Source organism: Chiloscyllium plagiosum, unplaced genomic scaffold, assembly GCF_037043375.1.
Source record: "Chiloscyllium plagiosum isolate Xiang-an unplaced genomic scaffold, Cpla_swu_hap1 HiC_scaffold_19, whole genome shotgun sequence".
Lineage (NCBI taxonomy): Eukaryota > Metazoa > Chordata > Chondrichthyes > Orectolobiformes > Hemiscylliidae > Chiloscyllium > Chiloscyllium plagiosum.
The window spans coordinates 55,233,038-55,257,546 of NW_028270157.1; the positions used below are offsets into that span (position 1 = coordinate 55,233,038).

A 24,509-nucleotide genomic window follows, 5' to 3' on the forward strand; every position below is an offset into this window, starting at 1 on the left:
GGAGTTGTTTGAAGATGTATATATGGACCAGGCCTTTGAAGGCACTTATGAAGAGAATTCCAAAGCATTGGGCTGTAAAGTCTGATGGCCTTGTCACAGATTGGGGAAGGGGGATGAGGTGAGGAGAAGCATATTAAGTAGGACAAATGCAAATAAGCAGAAAGTATCAGTTGTCACAAGGTGATGAGGAATTAGATATCATGTGAATCAAAGCCATGGAGGGAATAATGAGCCAAAGCTTTGAAATTAATAGAATGAATAGTGGTATCCAGTGGAAGTTAGTGATAAATGTTGAGGAACTTAGTTTACAGTTGGCAGTTGACAGAATGTTGACAGTGGATCTAAGTTTGTTTAGAACTGCTATTTGAAGTCTCTGCCTTTCACAGATTAAAAGTAGGGTGATCTAGGTGTGAGTCAAGATTAGAGTGGTGCTGGAAAAGCACAGCAGGTCAGCCTGCATCCGAGGAGCAGGAAAATTGACATTTTGGGCAAAAGCCATTCATCAGAAGAAATGTTGATTTTCCTGCTCCCCGGATGCTGCCTGACCTGCTGTGTTTTTCCAGCACCACTCTAATCTTGACTCTGATCTCCAGCATCTGCTATACTCACTTTCACCTGATGTAGGCGTGAGACTTTGCTCATATTGGCTTACAATAATTTTCAAGCAGCCATGATGACAAAACAGTTGTTGTTCAACATTAAGATCTCATAGTGAAAAAACAATACCATTTACAATGCAGACTAATTCATTTTAATTACTGCAAATAAAAGAGCAAGAAACTCACTCATGTGCACTCACTGTTACAATTAGTCATGCACTGCTTGATAACAAACTCTTGGATAGTGTTTTTTTAGATTAGATTAGATTAGATTCCCTCCAGTGTGGAAACAGATCCCTTGGCCCAGCAAGTCCACACCGACCCTCCGAAGAGTATCCCACCCAGTCCCACTTCCCTCTGACTAATGCACCTAACACTAGGGGAAATTTAGCATGGCCAATTCACCTAATCTGCACATCTTTGGACTGTGGGAGGAAACTGGAGCACCCGAAGGAAACCCACGCAGACACAGGGAGGATGTGCAAACTCCATACAGACAGTCGCCCGAGGCTGGAATTGAACCTGGCACATTGGTGCTGTGAGGCAGCAATGTTAACCACTGATTCACCATGTTAGTAGAATGAGGCTTATAAGGTTGTTATGTTCTGGAAGTGTCTTTAAATGTAAAGTAAAATGAAGGGCTCATGTGATATGTTCTGAAATTTGCCTGACAATAAGCATCTATGATTTGATTGTTAGAGACCAAATTAAGGCTTAGATCAAGACTTCCAATGGAATCATGAGCTCCAATGCACCAATGGCTACCACAGGATTCGGATGAATACACACTGTGTGCCTCCTTTAAATCCTCACAGTTTTTTTTTAATAGTGTGCAGGGTCTAACTGGTCGATGATTGAGACCTGATTGTTGTCCTGGCAAATTCAGTTGAAAGATAGATTCTTAAAAATCTTTACAGTCAAAGAACCACTCCATCTCATAGGTCTGACCTCTCATCTTACTCCTCTAACAGGTCTCTCCACACTCAATTCCACTTTCCCAAACCCCTCCTGCCAGCAGTTCTCACAGCTTTGAGGCCAAATTCTGCAGCATCCCCTTGACAATGCACAGACCAAACAGAATCTATCTGCCTGGTCTGAAAATGAAGATTGATGGTTAACTGTCTTGCTGTATCTCCATGCAAATTATGGCCTTACCAATCAGCAACCTCTTCTTAGTCTTTATAAAACGATGTCTCCTTATTTAAATCTTTTTGTATCTTAATTTTGATGAGTGCAAAATGAAAGGCTTCAGCTTCTAATCTCTTTTTTAAAGCAATGTTTAAGTTACAAGATTGCAAATTACCAGGCTGGAAGAAAGAACAGAAATAAGCCCTTATGAGTGAGGAATCATTTTGTTTTGATTCTGAAAAATTTAATGTTTCCGTAAAGAATACTGCAAAATTTGCCTGCTATGATAAAAGGTGTGTGATTCATATACATTAATATGGTTTATTTTAGAGTTTATATTTTAACAAGTGGCATGTGGGTTTTGAGAGAATTTAATGATTAATTCGTCAGTATTTATGCAGTCATTTTTTAAAAAATCATTATGAGAGAGCGAATCACTGCAGTGATAATGGGAAATTGTTTGTATTGTGAGAGCTTTCCAAGCAGGTAGACTAAACTTTAAGGAGTATTAACTTGCTTTCAGTTTAGCAAGATCAGGATTTTTTATCTTAGGAAATGAACCCATAGCTTGAAAATCTTCTCTTTGCAGTTTTCAGAGGTCTTGGTAGATGTTAGATGTGTGAAACAGTTCCTCATGAAAGTGGACATGGTCTAGAATTGTTAGGAAATAAGTTTCGCCAGTGTCAGGATTTAAGTTTGTAAGTTCCAGACCAGAAGTTTTCAGTTAGAAGTCAGCAATGTTAATTGATGCTGAGAAAATCTAAGCTTGTTGGATGAGTAATCAAAGAAGAGGTTACCAAACAAGAATTGAATGAAACAGTTGCTTTAAACCTGTAGATATGATAGAGAAGCAAACACAGTCCAGTGTTTGAGTACTGTAATGTGATAGTGCTGGGATAAATGGAATTGTATTTGTGTGTGTTTTGAAATCTTTCCAATTATGTGACATATAAGTAGCTTGGTTTATTCCATTTTTTTTGTGTAATAAACATCTATTTTGTTGCTCAAACCTAGTCTGCGGCATCTTTTGCTTATGTTTCAATTATTAAAAAACAACCTATTAAATAACAAAAGTCAAAATATGATCTATTAAGCCAAGTTTCAGACTGGTACCTGACTTGTCCAATAATAACATCAGTTGAGGTCAGAACATTGTGTCTTTTCTCAGTTCGACTAAGTGTTCTGTTGTTAAATATAAATTGCCTATGAAGGTAGTGTTTCGTTTAAAGTGTTTTTAGACTTTTCTTTCAAACAAATGTTTAAAACATGAAATCATTCAGTTATTAACTGGAAGTTTGAATTTCCATTAAAGTTATCAATTTCTATAAGAATTGTACAGAGCTTGATACTAGGGCCAATCCAAATCAGGGCTTTGGTGCTGTAATGGTTATCCTATTGGATTTGTGATCCAGAAAGCAAGAGTTCAAACCCATTGTGAGAATCTGTATTCAGTTACAAGTCACCTGATTGTGAACCATTTGAGTTTGTACAAATACATTTCAGGATTTTAAAATAAGAGTGCTACTAAGGGGAAAATGGCCATTAATGACACAAATAAAACTGTGAGTGAATGCAACATATACCATTTGCACAAGGCATTTCAGATGTTTTTAATCATTCAAGTTTAAAACTTTTATTGTTCAATTTTCTTTAGCAAAATTATCATTGTCTCTCTCAATAGACTCAAAAAAACAGACTCTATCTCATTGCCAAGTTTGTCCTGGAATCTCCTATAACACAGGAGTTAAGTTTTTCTGCTTTTGCTTCAACTGAGCTGAGAACAGAACCATTACCAAGATTGTAAAGTAGGTAACTGTATTAATTTAGTGTACAGTATACCAACACTCAAAGAGGGCTGAAGGTTCACCTGATGCTGTTTGTCTCAGAAACCATAACTACGCATACTCATGCTATTCCAAGTCAGAACTTGTTCACATTCAGCAACTGCCTACCCTGCACCAGCATCCAAAATGTCACTGATAGTTCACACACCAAGAATCACACCTACACTGTTGCTGCAGTTGAGACCACCTGCAAGCAGGCCCTCCCTATAACACCCAGCGCCTTTCAGCTGAGTGGTACTTAATTGTACCATAAGGACGGGCTGCGGGAATATGTAGCTCTGACAGAATCCCAGGCTTTCCTTTTGATACAAACTGGCAGTTGGTGGGGAAAAAAGAAACCTTTCTGTTATTGCAAGGTTTGTGAAGGTTTGCAGCTCAGGTAGGGGTTTAGGGTGTAGGTTTGCTCACTGACAACTTGGAGGTCGCCACTGATGATGTTACCTAGCCAGGTAATGAAACATCTGGATATCAAACCTACAGCTCAGCGAGCAAACCTACACCCTAAACCTTTCTGTTATCAAGATCATTCCATTCAAACAGGTCAAACACCTGGGCACGTTTGAAGTGCGGGTGGCTGCTGTGTTGGAGTTATACTGCAAGTCGGGTGTACACCCAGCAGGGATGCTGCACTTGCTGCCAACGCTTAGGGGCACCAGCTCTGGGCATTGTGTGAGGGTCTGGCTTTATTGTGCACTCTCCAGGTCATGGTATAGTTCAGCAGCGTGCTACCAAGGTGGCAACTGCACCCTGTAAACCACTCAACAGGCCCTTTGGCTGCTTTGCCGGTGTCACCTATTTAGATGGCATTCTGGCATCTCTACTGTTAAACGCCTTCTCCTCCCGAGCCAACGATCCATAGGAATGTAGATACGCCATTCTCATGCTGTGACATCGCTGGGAGCCAGGTTTAAATGCCAGGAGCTAGCTGACAGCAGGAGCTCCTACAATCCAATTCCCTGCATAAAGGCAGCTGACATTCCCTCTCTCTCACACACACACACACATACACAGGCAGCTCACTTTCTGGCACAAAGTTGACAGCTCTAGCTTGACTCAAATCACCTCGTTTTGTACATTCGGAGGAGTGAGAGTGCCTGTTACAGCCAGGCGTTCATATTCAGAGTCTGTCCCAGTCACTGAGGCTCTCTCTCTCTCTCTCTCTCTCACGCACACCCACATTCTGTTACATTGAGTTACTGTGCTCACACACTCGCTCACTCTCTCTGGAGTCCCTCACCGTGAAGGCGGTTCCGGAGTCACTCGGGCTTGTCTGGTCTCACAGCCTCAATCCCCGTCTCCTGCCGCTCCGCCGGAGCCATAGGCACAGGGATCTCTTCACCAGAAGGACTTATCCTGCTCCACCAAGCCCCAGCAAGTTTGTGGAGGGACAAGGGTCGCTGGACATGCTGCCGGAGGCTTTCTGGATTCCTGCTATCCTTTGTATCTGTCAAGTCGGTGAGTGCAACGTTACCCCCAGCCGCCGGTCTTTTCCATTGCGTCTTTCAATTGTTTTAAAACAGGAAAGTCCCAATCCCTGCCTGGTTTGCCCTGCGTAAGTGACATTCTGTACAGTATTTTGAAGCTTATGGAGGGCTGGATGGGAACAGAGAGAAAGTGCCTTCCATTACAATGGGGGCGAAATTCATGGGAACCAGCACCCAAACGGCAGCCCATCTTTATAGAATCTGTTTTTATTGTGAGTATTTTATTTTCGATTTTGTGTGAGTTGTGGTGACTGAGCGTTCCAGTGTGGACCCCAGGCCGAAAGGACAATCTCCTTGCTCAGTTGCACTGATGAAAAAGCAGATGGACCGAGGGGTGGGTATCTGGGTGGTGGGGGGGTGGGGGAGCCATCAGTTGTTGCAAGACTTGGCAACGGAATGCAAATAATAATATCCACAGCATCTCTCTTGCAAACCTAAGGGGGAGGGAGGAGACTTGGAGAAGCGAGAACAGTGCGAATGTTTTAAGAGAGAGAGGGGATGTTTAAGGAGATCAAACCGGGCAGGCTGATTTGCTGGCAGCCCCCGGAATATCGCATCTGCCTTTTCCCTTAATGTGTAATCTTTCATGTTGCCAAGAAATGCTTCCTCGGTTTTTTATGGCCAGTTGTTGCTGGGAGCACCCTCTGCTTCACCCTCCTTACGGACAAACACCTGCATATCCAGGTTTAATTTGTAATTCAGGTGAAGAGTATTTCTTTTGCAATTGAGCACTGGTGCAGATTGACACAATGCAATACAGTGCAGGACATGTCGCTCCTGCAGAAGCGGCTACTCGCCTCAGTGCCTTTCCATTTCATGACAAGCCTCAATGCGTTTTACATCCCTTTGTTCTACACCGGTTTCTGGTGTCAGCGTCTGTTCGGGACAGTCGGTAATTCTGGAGATGTTCTTCATGAGGGTTGAAGTTAGTATGGAGGAGAGAGTCTGTGAGAACAAAGAGAAGTCCCGTACAGATGTTTAAAAGAGATACAATACTGTCATCGGGTGGGTGCCGTTGACCGGGGCTCCCTGTTCGAGCTGTGCTACTAATCCCAGTCTATGGCTAAATCCGACCTTACTGACTGAGGGGACACACTAAGCACAAACCTTTTCGACTGAGTCAGCTATGTCGCTAGTAATCCCAGTGCTCTAGTTTCCTGAGACAAGTTGGATCAAAATGATTGGAGGGCGGTAGGGGGTCGGCTGGGGGCTGGGCTGCTGCTGGCGGCAGGTGGTGTATGAACTCTGCTGAACCATATTCTTTCACATCTGCCGCTTGGGTTCAAACCCAACCCAGGCAAGCGATGAGAATGTCCTTTCTGATAAATGGTCATGTGTCGGTCTGGGCTGAGCAGTTCTCTGTGACTTCAAGGGCAAACTGGGAATGTCTCATAATTTAGCATTAGTTATAATGTGTTCTTAAAAGTGTAGGTCACAGTCACATCAACAATTTAAGTCTTTATCACAATCAAGTGAATATCTTTCGCATGAAGAACAGTTGATTTGTCGAACAGTTGATAAACGGTTGACTCTCACTTCAGAGAGTCAAGGATTGTTTTAACTTATTCATGTGACTAATACTGTGCCATCTGCATTTTGTAAGACAATTGGATGTTTTCTGGAATATTGCTTCATAATCTAAATATCTATAGATGAATAGAAAATTATAAAGGGAGCTGGTGGAGTGTACACAATGCCAAAACTCATTAACAACTGCAATTCTTTTCTCTAAAGTCTGACAATAATAATGACTGTAATATGATAAATCTGTTTGTATCCACACCATATAGAGCTACTTTCGTTTGTGGTTTAGTGGTTTCCTTAAGATTGATACCTATGGCATCTAAGAGAAGAAACGAAAGGAAAAGAACTGTCAATGGCACACCTTCATCCACAAATACTTGTTTTGTGTTCCATCCACCTTATTGTGTTCTGACAATTGGAATTGTTGCAGATGATGGCATTAAATGACGGACACAGATCTTCAATGAATCCTTGTGCTTCTTACTTGAATACCAAAACACACCCTTTTGCTTTAGTTGTCCAGCTTTCTACTCACAAACCCTGTGACGAATCAGATTTTCAGCTGTCTGTACCACAATTTAGAACAGTTGCCTTATGACTAAAACCAAAAATGCAGTTGTAGACAGACACATCTCAGAGATTATATTTTGCCAAATGGATCAGAAAGCTAAACATTTTTACAACATTACTTCAATAGATACTGACCTTCAATTTTCAGTAGTGCTTTCACTTACCTTCCTCAAATAAAACTCAACTATTTCATTGCATTTTGATAGTCGCTGATTGGTCAATCCCCATCCACATTGAAAAATTGGTGAAGGTAAACTGGTTTTCATTTGAACTGATACCTTCTAATTCATTAACTTTGACTCCTTGCTCGGAAAATTGCATTTCTTTTTCATTCTTTTTTATCCTTGAGCTTTCTCCTTGCTTTTGATCTTACCAATGTTTTGTTGTTTTTCATTATTTGTATTTGTACCTGTTTTGGAGAAAAACATGCATTTTTCTCAAACACAACTCAAGTATTTGAAAGTCATTACTAATAGACAGGAGATGTTTGGCCTTTTGAAATGGTTCTTTTGGGTTTTGTGAGCTTCAGTGAAGTCCAGCATGGAGCCGGTGAAATGAAAACTGGTATCATTGGGCAATAAATAGCTTGTCTAATAGTCAACGAGGCCAATAAGTTTATAGATAAAACATTGGACTGAAACCTTTGCTTTATAAATGAAGTCAAAATGCCACAACCACATTTACATTCATGACTGCCTCCACAAACCTCTGAGGTAACTACCTGAAATCTCCAAAGGGATTCACTTCAGCCATCCATAGTTGCTTGGACAATTTGAGTAGTAATCCAGCTAACTAGAAAATATGCGAGAATTTCTGAGCAATTTGGCCTTTCCTTTTCTCCTTTTGCTGCTGCTCCTTCTCCTCAGAATGGATTCCCGTGTTCTAGTCCCAGGGTAGACTTCATTTAAGGAAATTGATATGTATTTCAGACATAAACTGTGAGTAGCTCAAAATCTGTTGTTGCGTTGGAAACAAATGGAGTTTACATTGTGGGGTAATGCTATATCATTATTGGTATTAAAGTTTTCTGGAATCGTTTGCTAATTGAATTTCCTTATGTCATTATGGCACAGAATCTGTAATTGAAGAAGCTGTACCGAGGTACCTTTGCACCTAAGATGGCGTTGTATGTAGCAACTTATAAACTTTTGACTGTACTCATTTGAGTACATGTGACAATAAAGCTAATTCAATTCAATTCAGTTCAGGAGGCCTTGTGGTCAAATAAGTCCAGCATTTTTTCAACCTCAAAGATATGAGTAACATTTGAAGGAAATGAGTAATATGTTTATAGATTCATTTCTTGTAGCTGTGTTACCTTTCCTTATTAACTTTCACCTTTCATTAACTGCCAAGAGTCTGCTGAAGTCACTTCTTTTAATTTATCACCCTTTCTCTGAGGAGTATCTGGGACATTGCTCTGTGACATTCCATAATGATGCAGCAGAGATTCATATTTCATGGAGCAAATGAAAATGCATCCCAATACACTCTCACTTCATACTTTGCTTCTGGTGTGCTCTGTACCATTTTATTGCTCGGAATGTTCTCATTCTTTAACCAGATCACCAAACCCATTTGAACTAAGGTCCAATTGGTTTTGGAAAAATAAAATTCCTATTCTTCACAGACCCAATTAATTTTTCATTGGTGCTCACAGTACAATTGTTGGCTGTACTTTTAATTAAGACTTTGCACAATAATTACATGCTTTGGTCCTTTGAAAAATCTCTGCATTTCTTTGGACCTCAGAATAGATTGCATCTCTCTGTCTAACGTCTTCACCTTTGTTCCATCACTGAATTTTAAATGCTGCTGCACAAAAGTTGGTTGATTTGTGTTCTGAAAGTTTGAGCTTCAAAATAATTATACAGATTTAACAACTAGACAGATAAAATGCAAATAGTGATTACAAGAAAACTATTGAGTTTACGGGCGGACAACATGGTGGTATAATTTACATTACCACTTTGTTCACTGGTAAACTAAAATAATTTTACATTTAAAATGGCTTATTACAATGACTGTTTTGAAGTAGCAAAAGTTTAAGCTGCCGAATGTTCATAAAAAGCTTTTAAAATGTGTGATCTTATTGGTCAATGAGATAGTTAAAAGATAAGGTGATTTTGATGACTTTTGTAATGTTGAAACCTTTAACACATTACATTTCAGGAATCGCAAGCAACAGTGTTCAGTGGAGAATCTATAGAAATAAAGACAATCCCAGAATATCATACTGTTACGCTATAAAACATTAATGAGGCCATGACTGGAATATTGTTTCTAGTTTCTGGTTACTGTATAGTTACAAAATAGAAAGTATTGAGCCAATGGATAAGATTCAAAGAAGGGCTTGCAAAGATGTTTGTGTTTTCAGATTAGTGAGAAGTGCAGAATTGCTATGTGAGCTCACCTTATTTTTATGTTGGGGTGAGGCGATGGGGAAAATGCTTGGTGGAGGAGACTAAAATAAATAGTTGTAAGGTAAGGGAAGTTTCAAGGAGACGTGAGGAAAGATGTTTTTCACTCAGAGTATGGCGAGAATCTGGAACTCACTAGAGTTAGAAGTGAGTTAGAGATAGAGATAGAAATCCTCTCAATGTTTAAGAAATATTCAGATATACGCTTGCAATGCCAAGCAAGGCAGACAAGGTTTTAGGCCAAGTGCTGGAAAATGGGAAATAGCATAGTTAGACAGTTACTTTTGACCGACACAAACTCCATGGGCCAAAGATCTTTCTCTTTTTTTTTAGACATCTATGAGGAGTGATGTCATCTTTTGCAAAATAAATGAAGGAAATTGTGGGAGGTTATGATTTGGTTAAAGATCCTTAACATTTAAAGAGAAAACAGAACACCATGCATTATCACTAGAAAATTTTGCTGTCTAAATAAAATGCAAATTTTCTTGTATTTAGAACAAATTAAACCAAGAAAATGCAGTCAATTTATCATCATAGCTTATACCCAGATAATACCCAGTTTACTTTTTACTTCCCCCAAGAGTTCTCTCATATTATAATATCTCCCAGTTATTTACTTCTACGGGGAACAACCACAAATATGCACAGTCTTGTGGAGACTATCATTAATCCCCTTCAGCTATTCTCAGAGATAAATCTTTAATTTACCATCTTTTGATCATGAATGCTTCAGTCCTCTATGTTGGTTATTTTTCAGTACTTCCAAGCTAATTTGTGTAGGTTTGGCAAGTAGTCAAGTAGGTGGTAGAAGGTAATAAATCAACTGATCGATTGGCTAGATATAAAAAAAGAGCAGAGCATGGTACAATTGCAACATTTAAGAGGCATTTGGATGGGTATATGAATAGGAAGGGTTTGGAGGGATATGGGCCGGGTGCTGGCAGGTGGGACTAGAATGGTTTGGGATATCTGGTCAGCATGGACGGTTTGGACTGAAGAGTCTGTTTCCATGCTGTACATCTCTATGACTCTATGTTGCTTGTGCAATAATAGTGTTCCCACCTCTTAAAAAGACTGAGTTCAAGTCCTAAATGTTCTAGGAGGTATGGCATAACTTATCAACACAAGCTGATATTAAATAAATAAAAGGGGGACCAATGTGCAGAAGGAGCTGTAGAATTGTGTAGGTAATAAACTCGATCCACAAAGAAAGTGTCTTGTTTTTTCTTTTGTCCAATGACTGGCTTAGATCCAAATTGATAATTTGTTGTTTGCTTTCTTTTCCAGACGACTGTGGGGGCCACTATAGATTCTTGCATTGGCTTAAAACTAAGCATTCTTAAAGCTTCTGTTCCCCCCACAAAATTTAAAATAAGATTAGTCCTCTCCTGCTATTCACATGGTCAGCGAAGTTAGTATTTTGCTCTGCTTACATTTGATTACCACTTACTTTGGCTGACTTCTGTGTGAGCTACAAGCTGATATCAGCTCTTCTCTGCTTGAGATCTCTCAGAAATCATCAGGAGAAGTTGAAACTACAGAATTTCCTGAAGCTCCACTCATCCTCATGGCATGTAGCTTGTTCTGGAGTGCCCTCAAAGTTTAAATTAATTAGTCCCCATTTACTGATTCCTTGATCTGATCACCTAGATTGACATAAAACTGGCTGGAGTTTGCTGAGTGATTAAAAACTGAATTAACTCTAATTTCCAAACAGAAAGCATTTTTCTGGCTTGCCTTAGCTGCCAGAACAGCAGATATCATGTCTCCATCTCTTTAGCTAGATAAACCCATCTAATGTTTTAAAGACTAACACTCCTGACTTTGCTTTAAAATGGTTCACTCTTTGAACTGCTATTTATTTGAGATATTTTGGCTTTTTTTTAAAAGCCCAGCATTTTCATTCCCTTAACCTTTACACCTTTATTCTTCATAATTAAAACTACCTGTAGAATACTAACATGAACCATGAACTATTCACGACAGTATGTAAAGCTTTTTGGTATAGGACCAGCAGAAGATTAGGAACAGGATTGGATGTTGATGAGTGTCTTAGCATTCTGGAATAATATTCTTTATGTTTAGATTCATTAACTTACTCAGGTAATTAAATGCAACTTGGCTGAATGAACAAAGATATTTTGAAACACTGAAGAGCTTGTTCGGTGAGTGGATGTAAGGGATATGACACTTGAACAGGAAATAGAGGAGAATCATCCACACAGATGCAGTGTGTGAACTCAAGTGAGCATGTAGTATTGACTTTTCCTGTCTCCAATTCTGTTTGTCTTCTGATCTTAATGATACCAAAGAAATTAAGGTACTAAGATGTATTTAAAAAACAATCAGCTGTTCACATAGATATTTTGACAATTAGTATAGAAGCTGCAGAAAATAGATTAAAGAATTGGTTGCTTGCTTTTGCACAGCAACAATTTTTTTGATTGGCCATTTCTGTCAAAGCAAGAGACCATAATACATCATTGCCCCATGTTATGCAATTTCCCAGAAACAACATTATAAAAATATATATCTTCATCACACCTTTACATTTTGATGTGCCATTGAGGGGAATTATTGCATCTTTTCTCAATTAATTTTTTTTCTCATACTTGCCATGCACTGTGCCTTTTTAATAAACTGATATGATGATCATATATTATGCAAAATGTTCAAATTGAAATAGCATCAGAGATCTTTTTTTCTCAATCATATTATGGTTTTTCGTTCCTCCTCAGCTTGCTTTCCTCCATGCCCTGGGTGAGGGTGACCACTCTTGTTCATGAATTAGACAGCAGAAGCAGTGTTAAGTTAGGTAATTTTCCAGGGTGTCAGTCGTTCAAGCTTCATCTTCCCTAAGACGAAGAGGTTAAGACTGATCAGTTCCTAACTGATTCCTACCCAGATCCTGGACGTATGGAAGTATGTAAGTTTGAGTGTTGGCTGAGAATCGAATTTGATTCTGCTTCCATGCTGTACACAGTTGTCATTTGGCTGCTGACCTCATTACACCCTTGGTCCAAACATGCTCAAAAGAGGTAAATTCAACAGGGCAAGTGAGGTTAATTGCCCTTAACATCAAGGTAGCATTTGACCAAATGCAGCCTTGTAAAACTGGAGTCAGTGGAATCAGGAAGTCTCTACACTGTTTGGAATTACATCTAGCACAAAAGAAAGATGTTTGTGGATGTTGGACATCAATCACCTTGTCCTAAAGCATCACTGCAGGCGTTCCTCAAAGTTGTGTCCTACCCTAACTATCTTCAGCTCTCTGAGTGACCTTCCCATCATCATAATATCAAAAATGGGGATGCTCATCGATGAATATACATTGTCTAGTATGATTCACAGTTCTTCAGATCCTGAAGCAGCCTGCATCTATATGCAGCAAGACCTGGACAACATCCAGACTTGAATATTAAGTGACTATCTATGTTGAAAATTATTGCGAGCCTCCTGTGAGAACTGAGAGCAAAGGCTTATTCAAACAGAAGCACAGCTGTTGTAACTTGGTCCAAAGCCAGCACTGGATATTGCAAGCTCAAAATTTTAGCACATAGAGGTCCCAATCTATATGACAATGGGACGTAAGAGCAAAAATAACCCATGAGAATTTAAGCCCTTGCTTAGCTGACAGGTCTAGAAGCTGATTGGAAGAAATTGAAAATCATTTTATTACAAAACACGTCTACTCCCAAAAAAAAGACAGAAAAAAGAACCAAAATTTTTCAAAGTTAAAATAAATAATTAAGGCAGATAGATTTCAGAGAGTCAAACTGTTGTAAAGGTAAGCAGAGAGAATAGAAAAGGAAGGACATGACAGTAAAGAAGCCAATGAGATGATATGTCGCCTTGTAATTAAAGTTCTCGGATATCTAGTACAGAAACAAGACATTCAGGTAATATGTCAGTGTTCATACTCCATTTGAGTCTTCTCTCATCTTTTCTCATCTAAATCTATCATTGTAACCATCCTTTCTCCCTCACATATTTGTCCAGGTTCCCCTAAAATACATTTACACCATGTGCTTTACCTGCTCCCTGTGATACAGAGTTTACATTCTTTCTGCTCTTTGGTAAAGAGGTTTATTCTGAATTCCCTATTGAATTTCTTGGTGACTATCCCAAATTGATGCCCTCTAGTTATGGACTTCCTCACAAAAGGTAACATTCAGTATCCTGTATCAAAGCATTTCATAAAGACCACTATTAAGTCTTCGCCGTATTTTGTTTGAAAGAAAAGCAACTCAACCCATTAGTGCTTTCATGATATGTATTGTAGAATCATAGACTCCCTACAGTGCAGTTGGAGGCCTTTCTGCCCATCAAGTCTGCACAGATCCTCCAAAGAGCATCACTATCCTCACATGTACTTTATTCCTGATGAAGGGCTTTTGCCCGAAACGTCGATTTCATTGCTCCTTGGATGCTGCCTGAACTGCTGTGATCTTCCAGCACCACTAATCCAGAACCACATGTACTATCGTTAACCCATCTAGCCTGCAAAACCCTGGACACTGTGGGCAATTTAGCATGACCAATCCTCCTGAGATGCACATCTTTGGACCATAAAAGGAAACCAGAACACCTGACCAGCTACACAGCTATGGGGAGAACATGCAAATGCCACTCAGTCATCCAAAGCTGGAATGGAAACTAAGTTCCTGGTGCTGTGAGGCAACAGTGCTAAGCATTGAGCCACCATGTACATCATGCATTTCTGCTATCATCCTTACAAATCTTCTCTGTGCCCTTTCCAGTGCCTCTATATCCTTTTATATATGACCCGTATGCTGTTGTTCTAACCAGTCTGATCTAACTGAAGTTTCTGTTCAATTTTAGCATAACTTCACTACTCTTCAATTCTATCACAACTTTTAAAGTAGCATTAAATGTTTAATTTAACTTAGATTTAATATATTTAAAAAGATTGATTAGATTACTTACAGTGTGGAAACAGGCCCTTCGGCCCAACAAGTCCACACCGACCCACCGAAGCGCAACCCACCCATACCCCTACATTTACCCCTTTTAACCTAACACTACGGGCAATTTAGCATGGCCAATTCACCTAACCCGCACACCTTTGTGACTGTGGGAGGAAACCGGAGCACCCGGAGGAAACCCACGCAGACACGGGGAGAATGTGCAAACTCCACACAGTCAGTCGCCTGAGTCGGGAATTGAACCCGGGTCTCTGGCGCTGTGAGGCAGCAGTGCTATCTATAGAGTATCTATAGAGTATTTCTTGATGTATTTAAAAGAGATTTGTTGTAAAAATTCATCCATTAAGGTACAAGAGAAAACACAAATACGTAGTTGGCTCACAGCAGAAAATGTGGCTTGTATTAAGGGATCAGAGCTGGATCCAAAATTTATATAGATGATTTGCATTGGGACAATCCTAAGATATGCCAGTTACATAAATGAAGGGACAAACCATGAAACACACAATAAAAAACTTAAAACTAGGAGCAGGATTAGGTAATTCAGTCCCTCAAGATTGCTCCACCATTTAATATGATCATGGCTGATCTCATCTGAGCCTGAATTCCAATCTCCTGCCTATTCTCCCCCAAAAGTCATTACTAATTAACAATTTGTCTATTTCCTCAGACACTGGGGAAGTGAATCCCACAGATTCATCAGAGAGAAGTGACTCCTCCTCCACTGTGTTTTAAATCTGCGGCCCTTTATTCTAAAGCTACGACTTCGCATTTTAGATTGCCCCAGAAGGAGAATCATTTGCTCTACATCTACTTTGTCAACCTCCTTTAATGTCTTTTATACCTCAATTAGATCTCTGTCATTTTTCTAAACTCCAGAGAGTATAGACCTAAACTGCTCAATCATTTGTCATAAGACAAACCTGTCATCTCTGGAATCAATGTAGTGAACGTCCATTTAACCCCCTCAAATGGAACCACATCCTTCCTTAAGTTGTACCAAAATTGTACGCAATACTCCAGATGCAGGTCTCACTAATGCCTTGCACAGTTGCAGGAACAGTTTCCTACTTTTATACTCTATTTCATTAGTAATAAAAGCCAAAATTCCATGTGCCTTTCTTATTACATGCTATACCTGAGTACTATTTTCTATGATGCATGCACAAGAGTAACCAGATTCCTCTGCACCTAAGCACCCTGAGGTCTCTCCCCATTTAGATAATAAGTTTCCATTCTTTTCAGAGTTTGGATAACCTCACACTTATCCACATTACACATAATCTACCATAGAACATAGAACAATACAGCGCAGGCCAGGCCCTCGATGTTGCCAAATTTTGACCCATTCACATAAGTTATCCATGAACATTTGTAATTTTTAAAATTGCAACTTACTTTCCCATCAATATTACCGTCATCTGCAAATTTGGTAATAGAGCTTTCTATCCCTACTCCCAAGGCATTGGTAAAAACTGTAAATAGTTGGGAAGATGACCAAGGACCAAATTCTATGTTACTCCACTAGTTGCAGCATACCAACCAGAAAAAGACTCAGTTATCCTGACTCAGTGCTTTCTCAACATTTCACTCCCCCTCCCACTCTGCCGAGGATATGGAGGTGCTGGGCCTCCTCCACCGCCGCTCCCTCACCACCAGACGCCTGGAGGAAGAACGCCTCATCTTCCGCCTCGGAACACTTCAACCCCAGGGCATCAATGTGGATTTCAACAGTTTCCTCATTTCCCCTTCCCCCACCTCATCCTAGCTTCTAACCTCCAGAAACTCGATCCTCTGACCTGTCCGGACTTGTCCGACCTGCCCAGCTCCTTTTCCACCTATCCACTCCACCCTCTCCTCCCTGACCTATCACCTTCATCTCCTTCCCCACTGACCTATTGTACTCTATGCCACTCTCTCCCCACCCCCACCCTCCTCTAGCTTATCTCTCCACGCTTCAGGCTCTCTGATTCCTGATGAAGGGCTTTTGCCCGAAACGCGATTTTGCCTGTCCTCAGATGCTGCCTGAATTGCTGTGCTCTTCCAGCACCACTGATCCAGAATCTGGTTTCCAGCATCTGCAGTCATTGTTTTTACCTCGTTGATTTTAATCCTCTGTCCAAGCTAATAAATTACCCCTAACCTCATGTGACCTTACCTTGTCTTATTAAACCTCTCTGTGGCACTTTATTAAATACTTTTTGAAAGTCAAGACACCCTTTATATAGGACTCCCCATTATCTATTTCAGTAGTTACATCTTCAAGGAACTCTTTCAAATACGTCAAACACAACTTGTCCTTTATAAAGCCTTGCCAACTCTGCACTGCATTTTGACTTTTCAAATGTCCTGTTATCACTTCCTTAATAATGCATTTTGTTCTGGATGTAGGTTTGCTTGCTGAGCTGGAAAGTTCGTTGTCAGACGATTTGTCACCATACTAGATAACATAATCTGTGAGCCTCCGGATGAAGCACTGGTGGCACGGCCCACTTTCTATTTATGTGTTTAGGTTTCCTTGGGTGGGTGATGTCATTTCCTGTGGTGACATCATTTCCTATTCTTTTTCTCAGAGGGTGGTAAATGGGATCCAAATTAATATGTTTCTTGATAGAGTTCCGGTTGGAATGCCATGCTTCTAGGAATTCTCGTGCATGTCTCTGTTTGGCATGTCCTAGGATAAATGTGTTGTTCCAGTCCAAGTGGTGTCCTTCCTCATCCATATGTAAGGATACCAGTGAGAGTGGGTCATGTCTTTTTGTGGCTAGTTGATGTTCATGTACATCACCAACCCAAGGAAACCTAAACACATAAATAGAAAGCAAACCATGCCAGTAGTGCTTCATCCAGAGGCTCACTGTTGATGTTACCTATTATGCTGACGAAATGTCTGAAAACGAACCTTCAGCAAGCAAACCTACATCCAGAGCCTCAACCTGAGCTACAAATCTTCTCAAAACTTACTAATGCTTTTTGTTATTTGTATTAATAATTTGGACATGAATATAGGAGGTATGGTTAATAAGTTTGAGATGACAACAAAATTGGAGGTGTAGTGGACAGTGAAGAAGCTTACCTCAGAGTACAATGTGACCTTGATCATATGAGCAAATGGGCCAGGGAGTGGCAGATGGAGTTTAATTTAGATAAATGTGAGGTGCTGCATTTTTGTAAAGTCAAATCGGGGCAGAACTTATACACATAATGGTAAGATCCTGGAGCGTTTTGCCAAACAAACAGACCATAAGGTGCAGGTACATAATTGCTTCAAAGCGGATACACAGGTAGACAAGAAACTGAAGAAGGCATTTAATACGTATGCCTTTATTAGTCAGTACATTGAATAGAGGAGTTGGGAGGTCATGTTGTGGCTGTACAGGTCTTTGGTTAGGCTTCTTTTGGAATACTGTGCTCAATTCTGGGGTTGCCCTGCTGTAGGAAATTGAAATTTGAAAGAGTTCAGAAAAGATTTACAAGGATGTTGTCATTGTTGGAGGGTTTGAGCTATAGGGAGAGGCTGAATAAGCTGGGGCTGTTTTCCCTGGAACATCGGAGGCTGAGGGGGTGACCTAATAGAAGTTTATAAAATCATGAGGGGAATGGATAGGGTGAATAGTCAACGTTTTTACCCCAGGGTAAGGCAATCCAAAACTAGAGGATATAGATTTAAGATGAGAGGGGAAAGATTTTAAAAGAACCTAAGGGGCAACGTTTTCATGCAGAGGGTGGTGAGTGTATGGAATGGGCTGCCAGAGGAGGCTGGTACAATTACAACATTTAAAAGACACATGGATGGGTATATGAATAGCAGGGATTTTGAGGGATATGGGTGAAATGCTGGCAAATGGGACTAGATTAATTTAGGATATCTGCTCAGCATTGACAACTTGGACCAAACGGTCTGTTCCCATGTTGTGAATCTCTATCTCTATGTGAATCCTATTAGTCAGGTAATGACCATCTCCAATAAGAAAGAGTCAAATCATCTTCACATGATATTCAATCACATTATCATTGCTGAATCAGCCCCAGTTGGGATTATCAATGGCAGAAACTGAATGGGAACAGCCATATAAGTACTGTGGCTAAAACAGTAGTCCAGAGGCTGGGACAAAAGCCTTATACAGCCTCAACAGTACACCTCTACTCTTGTATTCTAGCCATTTTCAAATCAATGCTAACATTGGCATTTGCCTTCCTAATTGCCAACTGTACCTGCATGCTGAAAACGTGTTGCTGGAAAAGCGCAGCAGGTCAGGCAGCATCCAGGGAACAGGAGAATCGACGTTTCGGGCATAAGCCCTTCTCCTGAAGTAGGGCTTATGCCCGAAACGTCGATTCTCCTGTTCCCTGGATGCTGCCTGACCTGCTGCGCTTTTCCAGCAACACACATTTTCAGCTCTGATCTCCAGCATCTGCAGACCTCACTTTCTCCTCAACTGTACCTGCATGTTAACTTTAAGAGAATCCTGATCGAGGATTCCCAAGTACCTTTCTGCTTCAGATTTCCAAAGCCTTGTCCCATTTATAAAATAGTCTCCACCTCTATTTCTCCTACTAAAGTGCAAATCCTCACATAAAGATTTGTGGATGCTGTAGAACTGAAAACAAAAACATATTATTGGAGAAACTCAGCAGGTCTGGCAGCATCTCTAGAAAGAAAGCAGAGTGAATGCTTTGGGTCTGGTGACTGATGAAGAGTCAGTCAAACATTAACTCTGCTTTCTTCTCATGGATGCTGCCAGACTTCCTGGGTTTCTCCAATAATCTTGATTTCATTGCATAACCTCTCACTTTCCCATATTGTATGCCATCTGCCACTTCCTTGCCCACTTGACTGGCCTGTCCAAGTCCTTCTGTAACCTTTTCAACACTACCCATCCCTGCATGTAATTTATAAGTGTGAATAGTTGTGGCCCCAACCACTGACCCCTTCTAAACTCCACTATTCATCTGCTACTATCCTGAAAAAGACCCCTTTATCCCCACTTTCTGCCCTCTGTGAGTCAGCGAATCCTCTATCCATGTCAGTACTTTGATCTGCACGCAGGGCTCTTATCTTATTTCACAGCCTCCTGTGTAGCACCATAACAAATGTCTTCTGGAAATCAAAATAGATAATGACCAGTGGTTTTCCTTTGTCTAACTTGCTTGTTACCTTCTCAAAGAATTCTGACAGATTTGTCAGGCATTGACAAAGCCCTCTTCTGTCATGCACTTCCAAATATTCCATAATCTCATACTTAACGGACTCTGAAGCCTTATCAAGTACTGAGATCCGGCTAACCAGCCTGTAATTTCCCATCTTCTGCCTCTCTCTCTTCTTAAACAGGTATGTTGCATTAACCAATTTCCAGTTCTCTGGGACCCTCCCTGAATCCAGTCATTCCTGAAGATCACCACCAATGTCTGCACAGTTTCTTTAGCGACACCTTTTAGAATTCTGGGATGGAGTTCATCTAGTCTTGGTGATTTATTCACCTTTAGCTGTCAGCTTCCCCAGCATTTTCACCCATAAACAGCCACTACACTCACCTCTGCCCACAACTCTCTGTTGAAGTTCTGGTATCTTGCTGATATCTTCCACTGTGAAGACTGATGCAATTCATCTATTCAGTTCCTCTGCCACTTCTTTGTTTCCCCATTACTCTTCTCCAGCCTCATTTTTGAGCAGTTCAATGTCCACTCTTGCCATTGTTTTACCTTGAAATATATATTTAAAAACTCTTGAAATCTTCTTTTATATTACTAGCTCGCTTACCATCATTTTTCATCTGCTTCTGTTATTTCTTTTTTAGCTGTCTTCTGCTGGGTTTGAAAGGCTACCAATCCTCTGGCTTCCCACTAAGTTTCACAAGAACGTACAATTTTTCTTTTGTTATTATGCTGACTTCTTTTGTCAGCCACGGTTGCCTCATCCTCTCCTTAATATGGTTCTTCTTCCTTCGGATGAATTTCTGCTGTTTGCTGTATTAACCCCAGAAACTCCTGCCATTGCTGCTCGGTCATCTTCCCTGCTCGGCTCCCCTTCCAATCAAATCTGGCCAGCACCTCCCTCATGTCTTTGTAGTTCTTTCTACCCGATTATGACACCATTACGTCTGATTCTGGCTTCTCCCATTCAAACTGGAGGGTGAATCCTACTATTTTATGGTCACTGCCCCCTAGCGGTTCCTTCACCTTAAGCTCCCTAATTACACATCAAATCCTGAATTGACTGTTCCCTAGTGGGCTCGACCACAAGCTGCTCCAAAAGAGCACCCCATAGACATCCCATGATTTTCTTTTCTTGGGATTTGTTACCAACCTTATTTTCCCTGCCCATCTGCATTTTGAAGTCCACATGACTATTGTAATAGTGCCTTTCTTGTTTGTCTTTTCAATCTCCTGATTTATTTTTTGCCCCACATCCTGACAACTTCTAGGATGCCTGGACTTAACTCCTAACAGGGCCTTTCTTCCTTTGTGGTTCCTCAACTCTACCATACGTTCCTTCAACACTATATCACCTCATTCCACCAATTTTAATTTTATTTCTGATAACAAGGTAACTCCACCCTCTCTGCCTATCTGACTGTCCTTTTGATAGGATATGTATCCTGGATATTTAGTTCCCAGCCCTGAGCCCCATAGCAATCATACCTATGTGAAGCCCACAACATCATACCTGCCAATTTCTGTGCTCCAAGATCATTTACCTTGTTTCATATACTGTGTGCATTTAAGTACAACACCCTCAGAACAATACAGGACAACTCAATTATTTGATTTTGAAGTAAATTGACCTGCCGAATATAGTAATAAAGGTAAATCAGAAATGATTTACAATGAGGTAAAAACAATGACTGCAGATGCTGGAAACCAGATTCTGGATCAGTGGTGCTGGAAGAGCACAGCAATTCAGGCAGCATCCGAGGACAGGCAAAATCGACGTTTCGGGCAAAAGCCCTTCATCAGGAATAAAGGCAGAGAGCCTGAAGCATGGAGAGATAAGCTAGAGGACGGTGGGGGTGGGGAGAGAGTAGCATAGAGTACAATAGGTAGGTGGGGAAGGAGATGAAGGTGATAGGTCAGGGAGGAGAGGGTGGAGTGGATAGGTGGAAAAGGAGCTGGGCAGGTCGGACAAGTCCGGACAGGTCGAGTTACTGGAACCCCGCACTGCCCGGTTCTACCTCCTTCCCAAGATCCACAAGCCTGACCACCCTGGCCGACCCATTGTCTCAGCATGCTCCTGCCCCACTGAACTCATCTCTACCTACCTCGACACTGTCCTATCCCCCCTAGTCCAGGAACTCCCCACATACGTTCGAGACACCACCCACGCCCTCCACCTCCTCCAAGACTTCCGTTTCCCCGGCCCCCAACGCCTCATCTTCACCATGGATATCCAATCCCTCTACACCTCCATCCGCCATGACCAGGGCCTCCAAGCCCTCCGTTTTTTCCTCTCCAGACGTTCCCAACAGTACCCCTCCACCGACACTCTCATTCGTTTGGCCGAACTGGTCCTCACCCTTAACAATTTCTCCTTTGAATCCTCCCACTTCCTCCAGACCAAAGGGGTAGCCATGGGCACACGTATGGGCCCCAGCTATGCCTGTCTCTTTGTTGGCTACGTAGAGCAGTTGATCTTCCGTAATTACACCGGCACCACTCCCCACCTCTTCCTCCGCTACATTGATGACTGCATTGGCGCCACCTCGTGCTCCCGCGAGGAGGTTGAGCAATTCATCAACTTCACCAACACATTCCACCCTGACCTTAAATTTACCTGGACCATCTCTGACACCTCCCTCCCCTTCCTGGACCTCTTCATCTCCATCAGTGACGACCGACTTGACACTGACATTTTCTACAAACCCACCGATTCCCACAGCTACCTGGATTACACCTCTTCCCACCCTACCTCTTGCAAAAATGCCATCCCGTATTCCCAATTCCTCCGCCTCCGCCGTATCTGCTCCCAGGAGGAGCGGTTCCACCATAGAACACACCAAATGGCCTCCTTCTTTAGAGACCGCAATTTCCCTTCCCACGTGGTTAAAGATGCCCTCCAACGCATCTCATCCACATCCCGCACCTCCGCCCTCAGACCCAACCCCTCCAACCGCAACAAGGACAGAACGCCCCTGGTGCTCACCTTCCACCCTACCAACCTTCGCATAAACCAAATCATCCGCCGACATTTCCGCCACCTCCAAACAGACCCCACCACCAGGGATATATTTCCCTCCCCACCCCTCTCCGCCTTCCGCAAAGACCGTTCCCTCCGTGACTACCTGGTCAGGTCCACGCCCCCCTACGACCCACCCTCCCATCCTGGCACTTTCCCCTGCCACCGCAGGAACTGTAAAACCTGTGCCCACACCTCCTCCCTCACCTCCATCCAAGGCCCTAAAGGAGCCTTCCACATCCATCAAAGTTTTACCTGCACATCCACTAATATCATCTATTGTATCCGTTGCTACCGATGCGGTCTCCTCTACATTGGGGAGACTGGACGCCTCCTAGCAGAGCGCTTTAGGGAACATCTCAGAGACACCCGCATCAATCAACCAAATCGCCCAGTGGCTCAACATTTCAACTCCCCCTCCCACTCTGCCGAGGATATGGAGGTGCTGGGCCTCCTCCACCGCCGCTCCCTCACCACCAGACGCCTGGAGGAAGAACGCCTCATCTTCCGCCTCGGAACACTTCAACCCCAGGGCATGAATGTGGATTTCAACAGTTTCCTCATTTCCCCTTCCCCCATCTCATCCTAGTTTCTAACCTCCAGTAACTCGACCTGTCCGGACTTGTCCGACCTGCCCAGCTCCTTTTCCACCTATCCACTCCACCCTCTCCTCCCTGACCTATCACCTTCATCTCCTTCCCCACCTACCAATTGTACTCTATGCTACTCTCTCCCCACCCCCACCCTCCTCTAGCTTATCTCTCCACGCTTCAGGCTCTCTGCCTTTATTCGTGATGAAGGGCTTTTGCCCGGAACGTCGATTTTGCCTGTCCTCGGATGCTGCCTGAATTGCTGTGCTCTTCCAGCACCACTGATCCAGAAAATGATTTACAATGTGCAATCGTGTAGTTATATTTTTGCCAAGCTATACAATCTTGCCATTCTATCAACTGCGATAGTGCAGATTAAACATCAAAATTGAGGGTGACTTTTGAAATTTATATCATACAACTAACACATCTATATCTCTGCATTTATATATGGGTTCAAAGCAGCAATTTGACAATTTGTGCACATTGAAAATTGCTTTTCAGAGCTGCTGATTTCACAAGATCACTAGGTAAATATGGATGAGGAATGTAGTTTGGTTCATAATAATCCAGTCATTGATTTTGTTTTCTTTAACCATGATTTTTAGTGTATTTTTAGATTTGTGCAATTTGTGAGCACCTTTACACGCAATGAAATTGATTAAAATTCAGATTAATTTCAGAGAGTACAGCATAGAAAGCCCCAACATTTTCTAAGAAGATTAAGAGTTGATAAAGATGTTACAATGCATGAATCGTTTTGATGCATCAATAACGATACACCGGCTTGAATTTCTTCTGCTTTACAAATTTTCACCCCTCATGACCATTTTCAGGTGTCAACCCTACTCGTGTCTGGTGCAATGGGAGGGGGTGGGTTCACAGCTCATGTGTGTTTATTGCCCAGTTAAAGAGGGGAGACAGAAGCAGGCACTAATGTTTAAGTCCAGTCTGAACAGTTAAAGTGGAGGGTGTTTTTTGAGAATGAGTTGGTGTGAAGATGGCATTACCACTGCTGACCTACAACCTCAAGCTCAGTGCAATTGTTCAATCTGTTCACAGGAGACACACTCCCAAATGAGAGCATGTCCTGTTGTGTTATCTCACAGTGTGCAAGTATTCTTTTAAGAGAGATGCTCGTGATATGATGATTGTAACATAGCATGTGAACTGAGGCAATAAAGGTCTCACACTCCAACTTAGCTTAGGCTACTCGAAGCATGGCATG

The 24,509-nt window shown here is 41.7% G+C and overlaps 1 protein-coding gene and 1 long non-coding RNA gene across 4 annotated transcripts in view; one reads left to right on the forward strand and one right to left on the reverse strand.

The window, feature by feature from the left end:
* LOC122559544 (uncharacterized) overlaps positions 1 to 4,944 on the reverse strand; it is a 58,958-nt gene extending 54,014 nt beyond the window's left edge. The window contains exon 1 of the long non-coding RNA XR_006314454.2: positions 4,809 to 4,944. This is a non-coding gene — a long non-coding RNA (uncharacterized LOC122559544). The remainder of the gene's footprint in view (positions 1 to 4,808) is intronic.
* LOC122559541 (receptor-type tyrosine-protein phosphatase zeta) overlaps positions 4,233 to 24,509 on the forward strand; it is a 265,364-nt gene continuing 245,087 nt past the window's right edge. Inside the window, exon 1 of one of the 3 annotated variants that reach the window (XM_043709180.2) lies at positions 4,233 to 5,026. In XM_043709180.2, the coding sequence (XP_043565115.2) occupies positions 4,975 to 5,026 (52 nt within the window). In that variant the 5' untranslated portion in view covers positions 4,233 to 4,974. The remainder of the gene's footprint in view (positions 5,027 to 24,509) is intronic. The other 2 variants (XM_043709179.2, XM_087997408.1) reach the window with 2 other exon arrangements.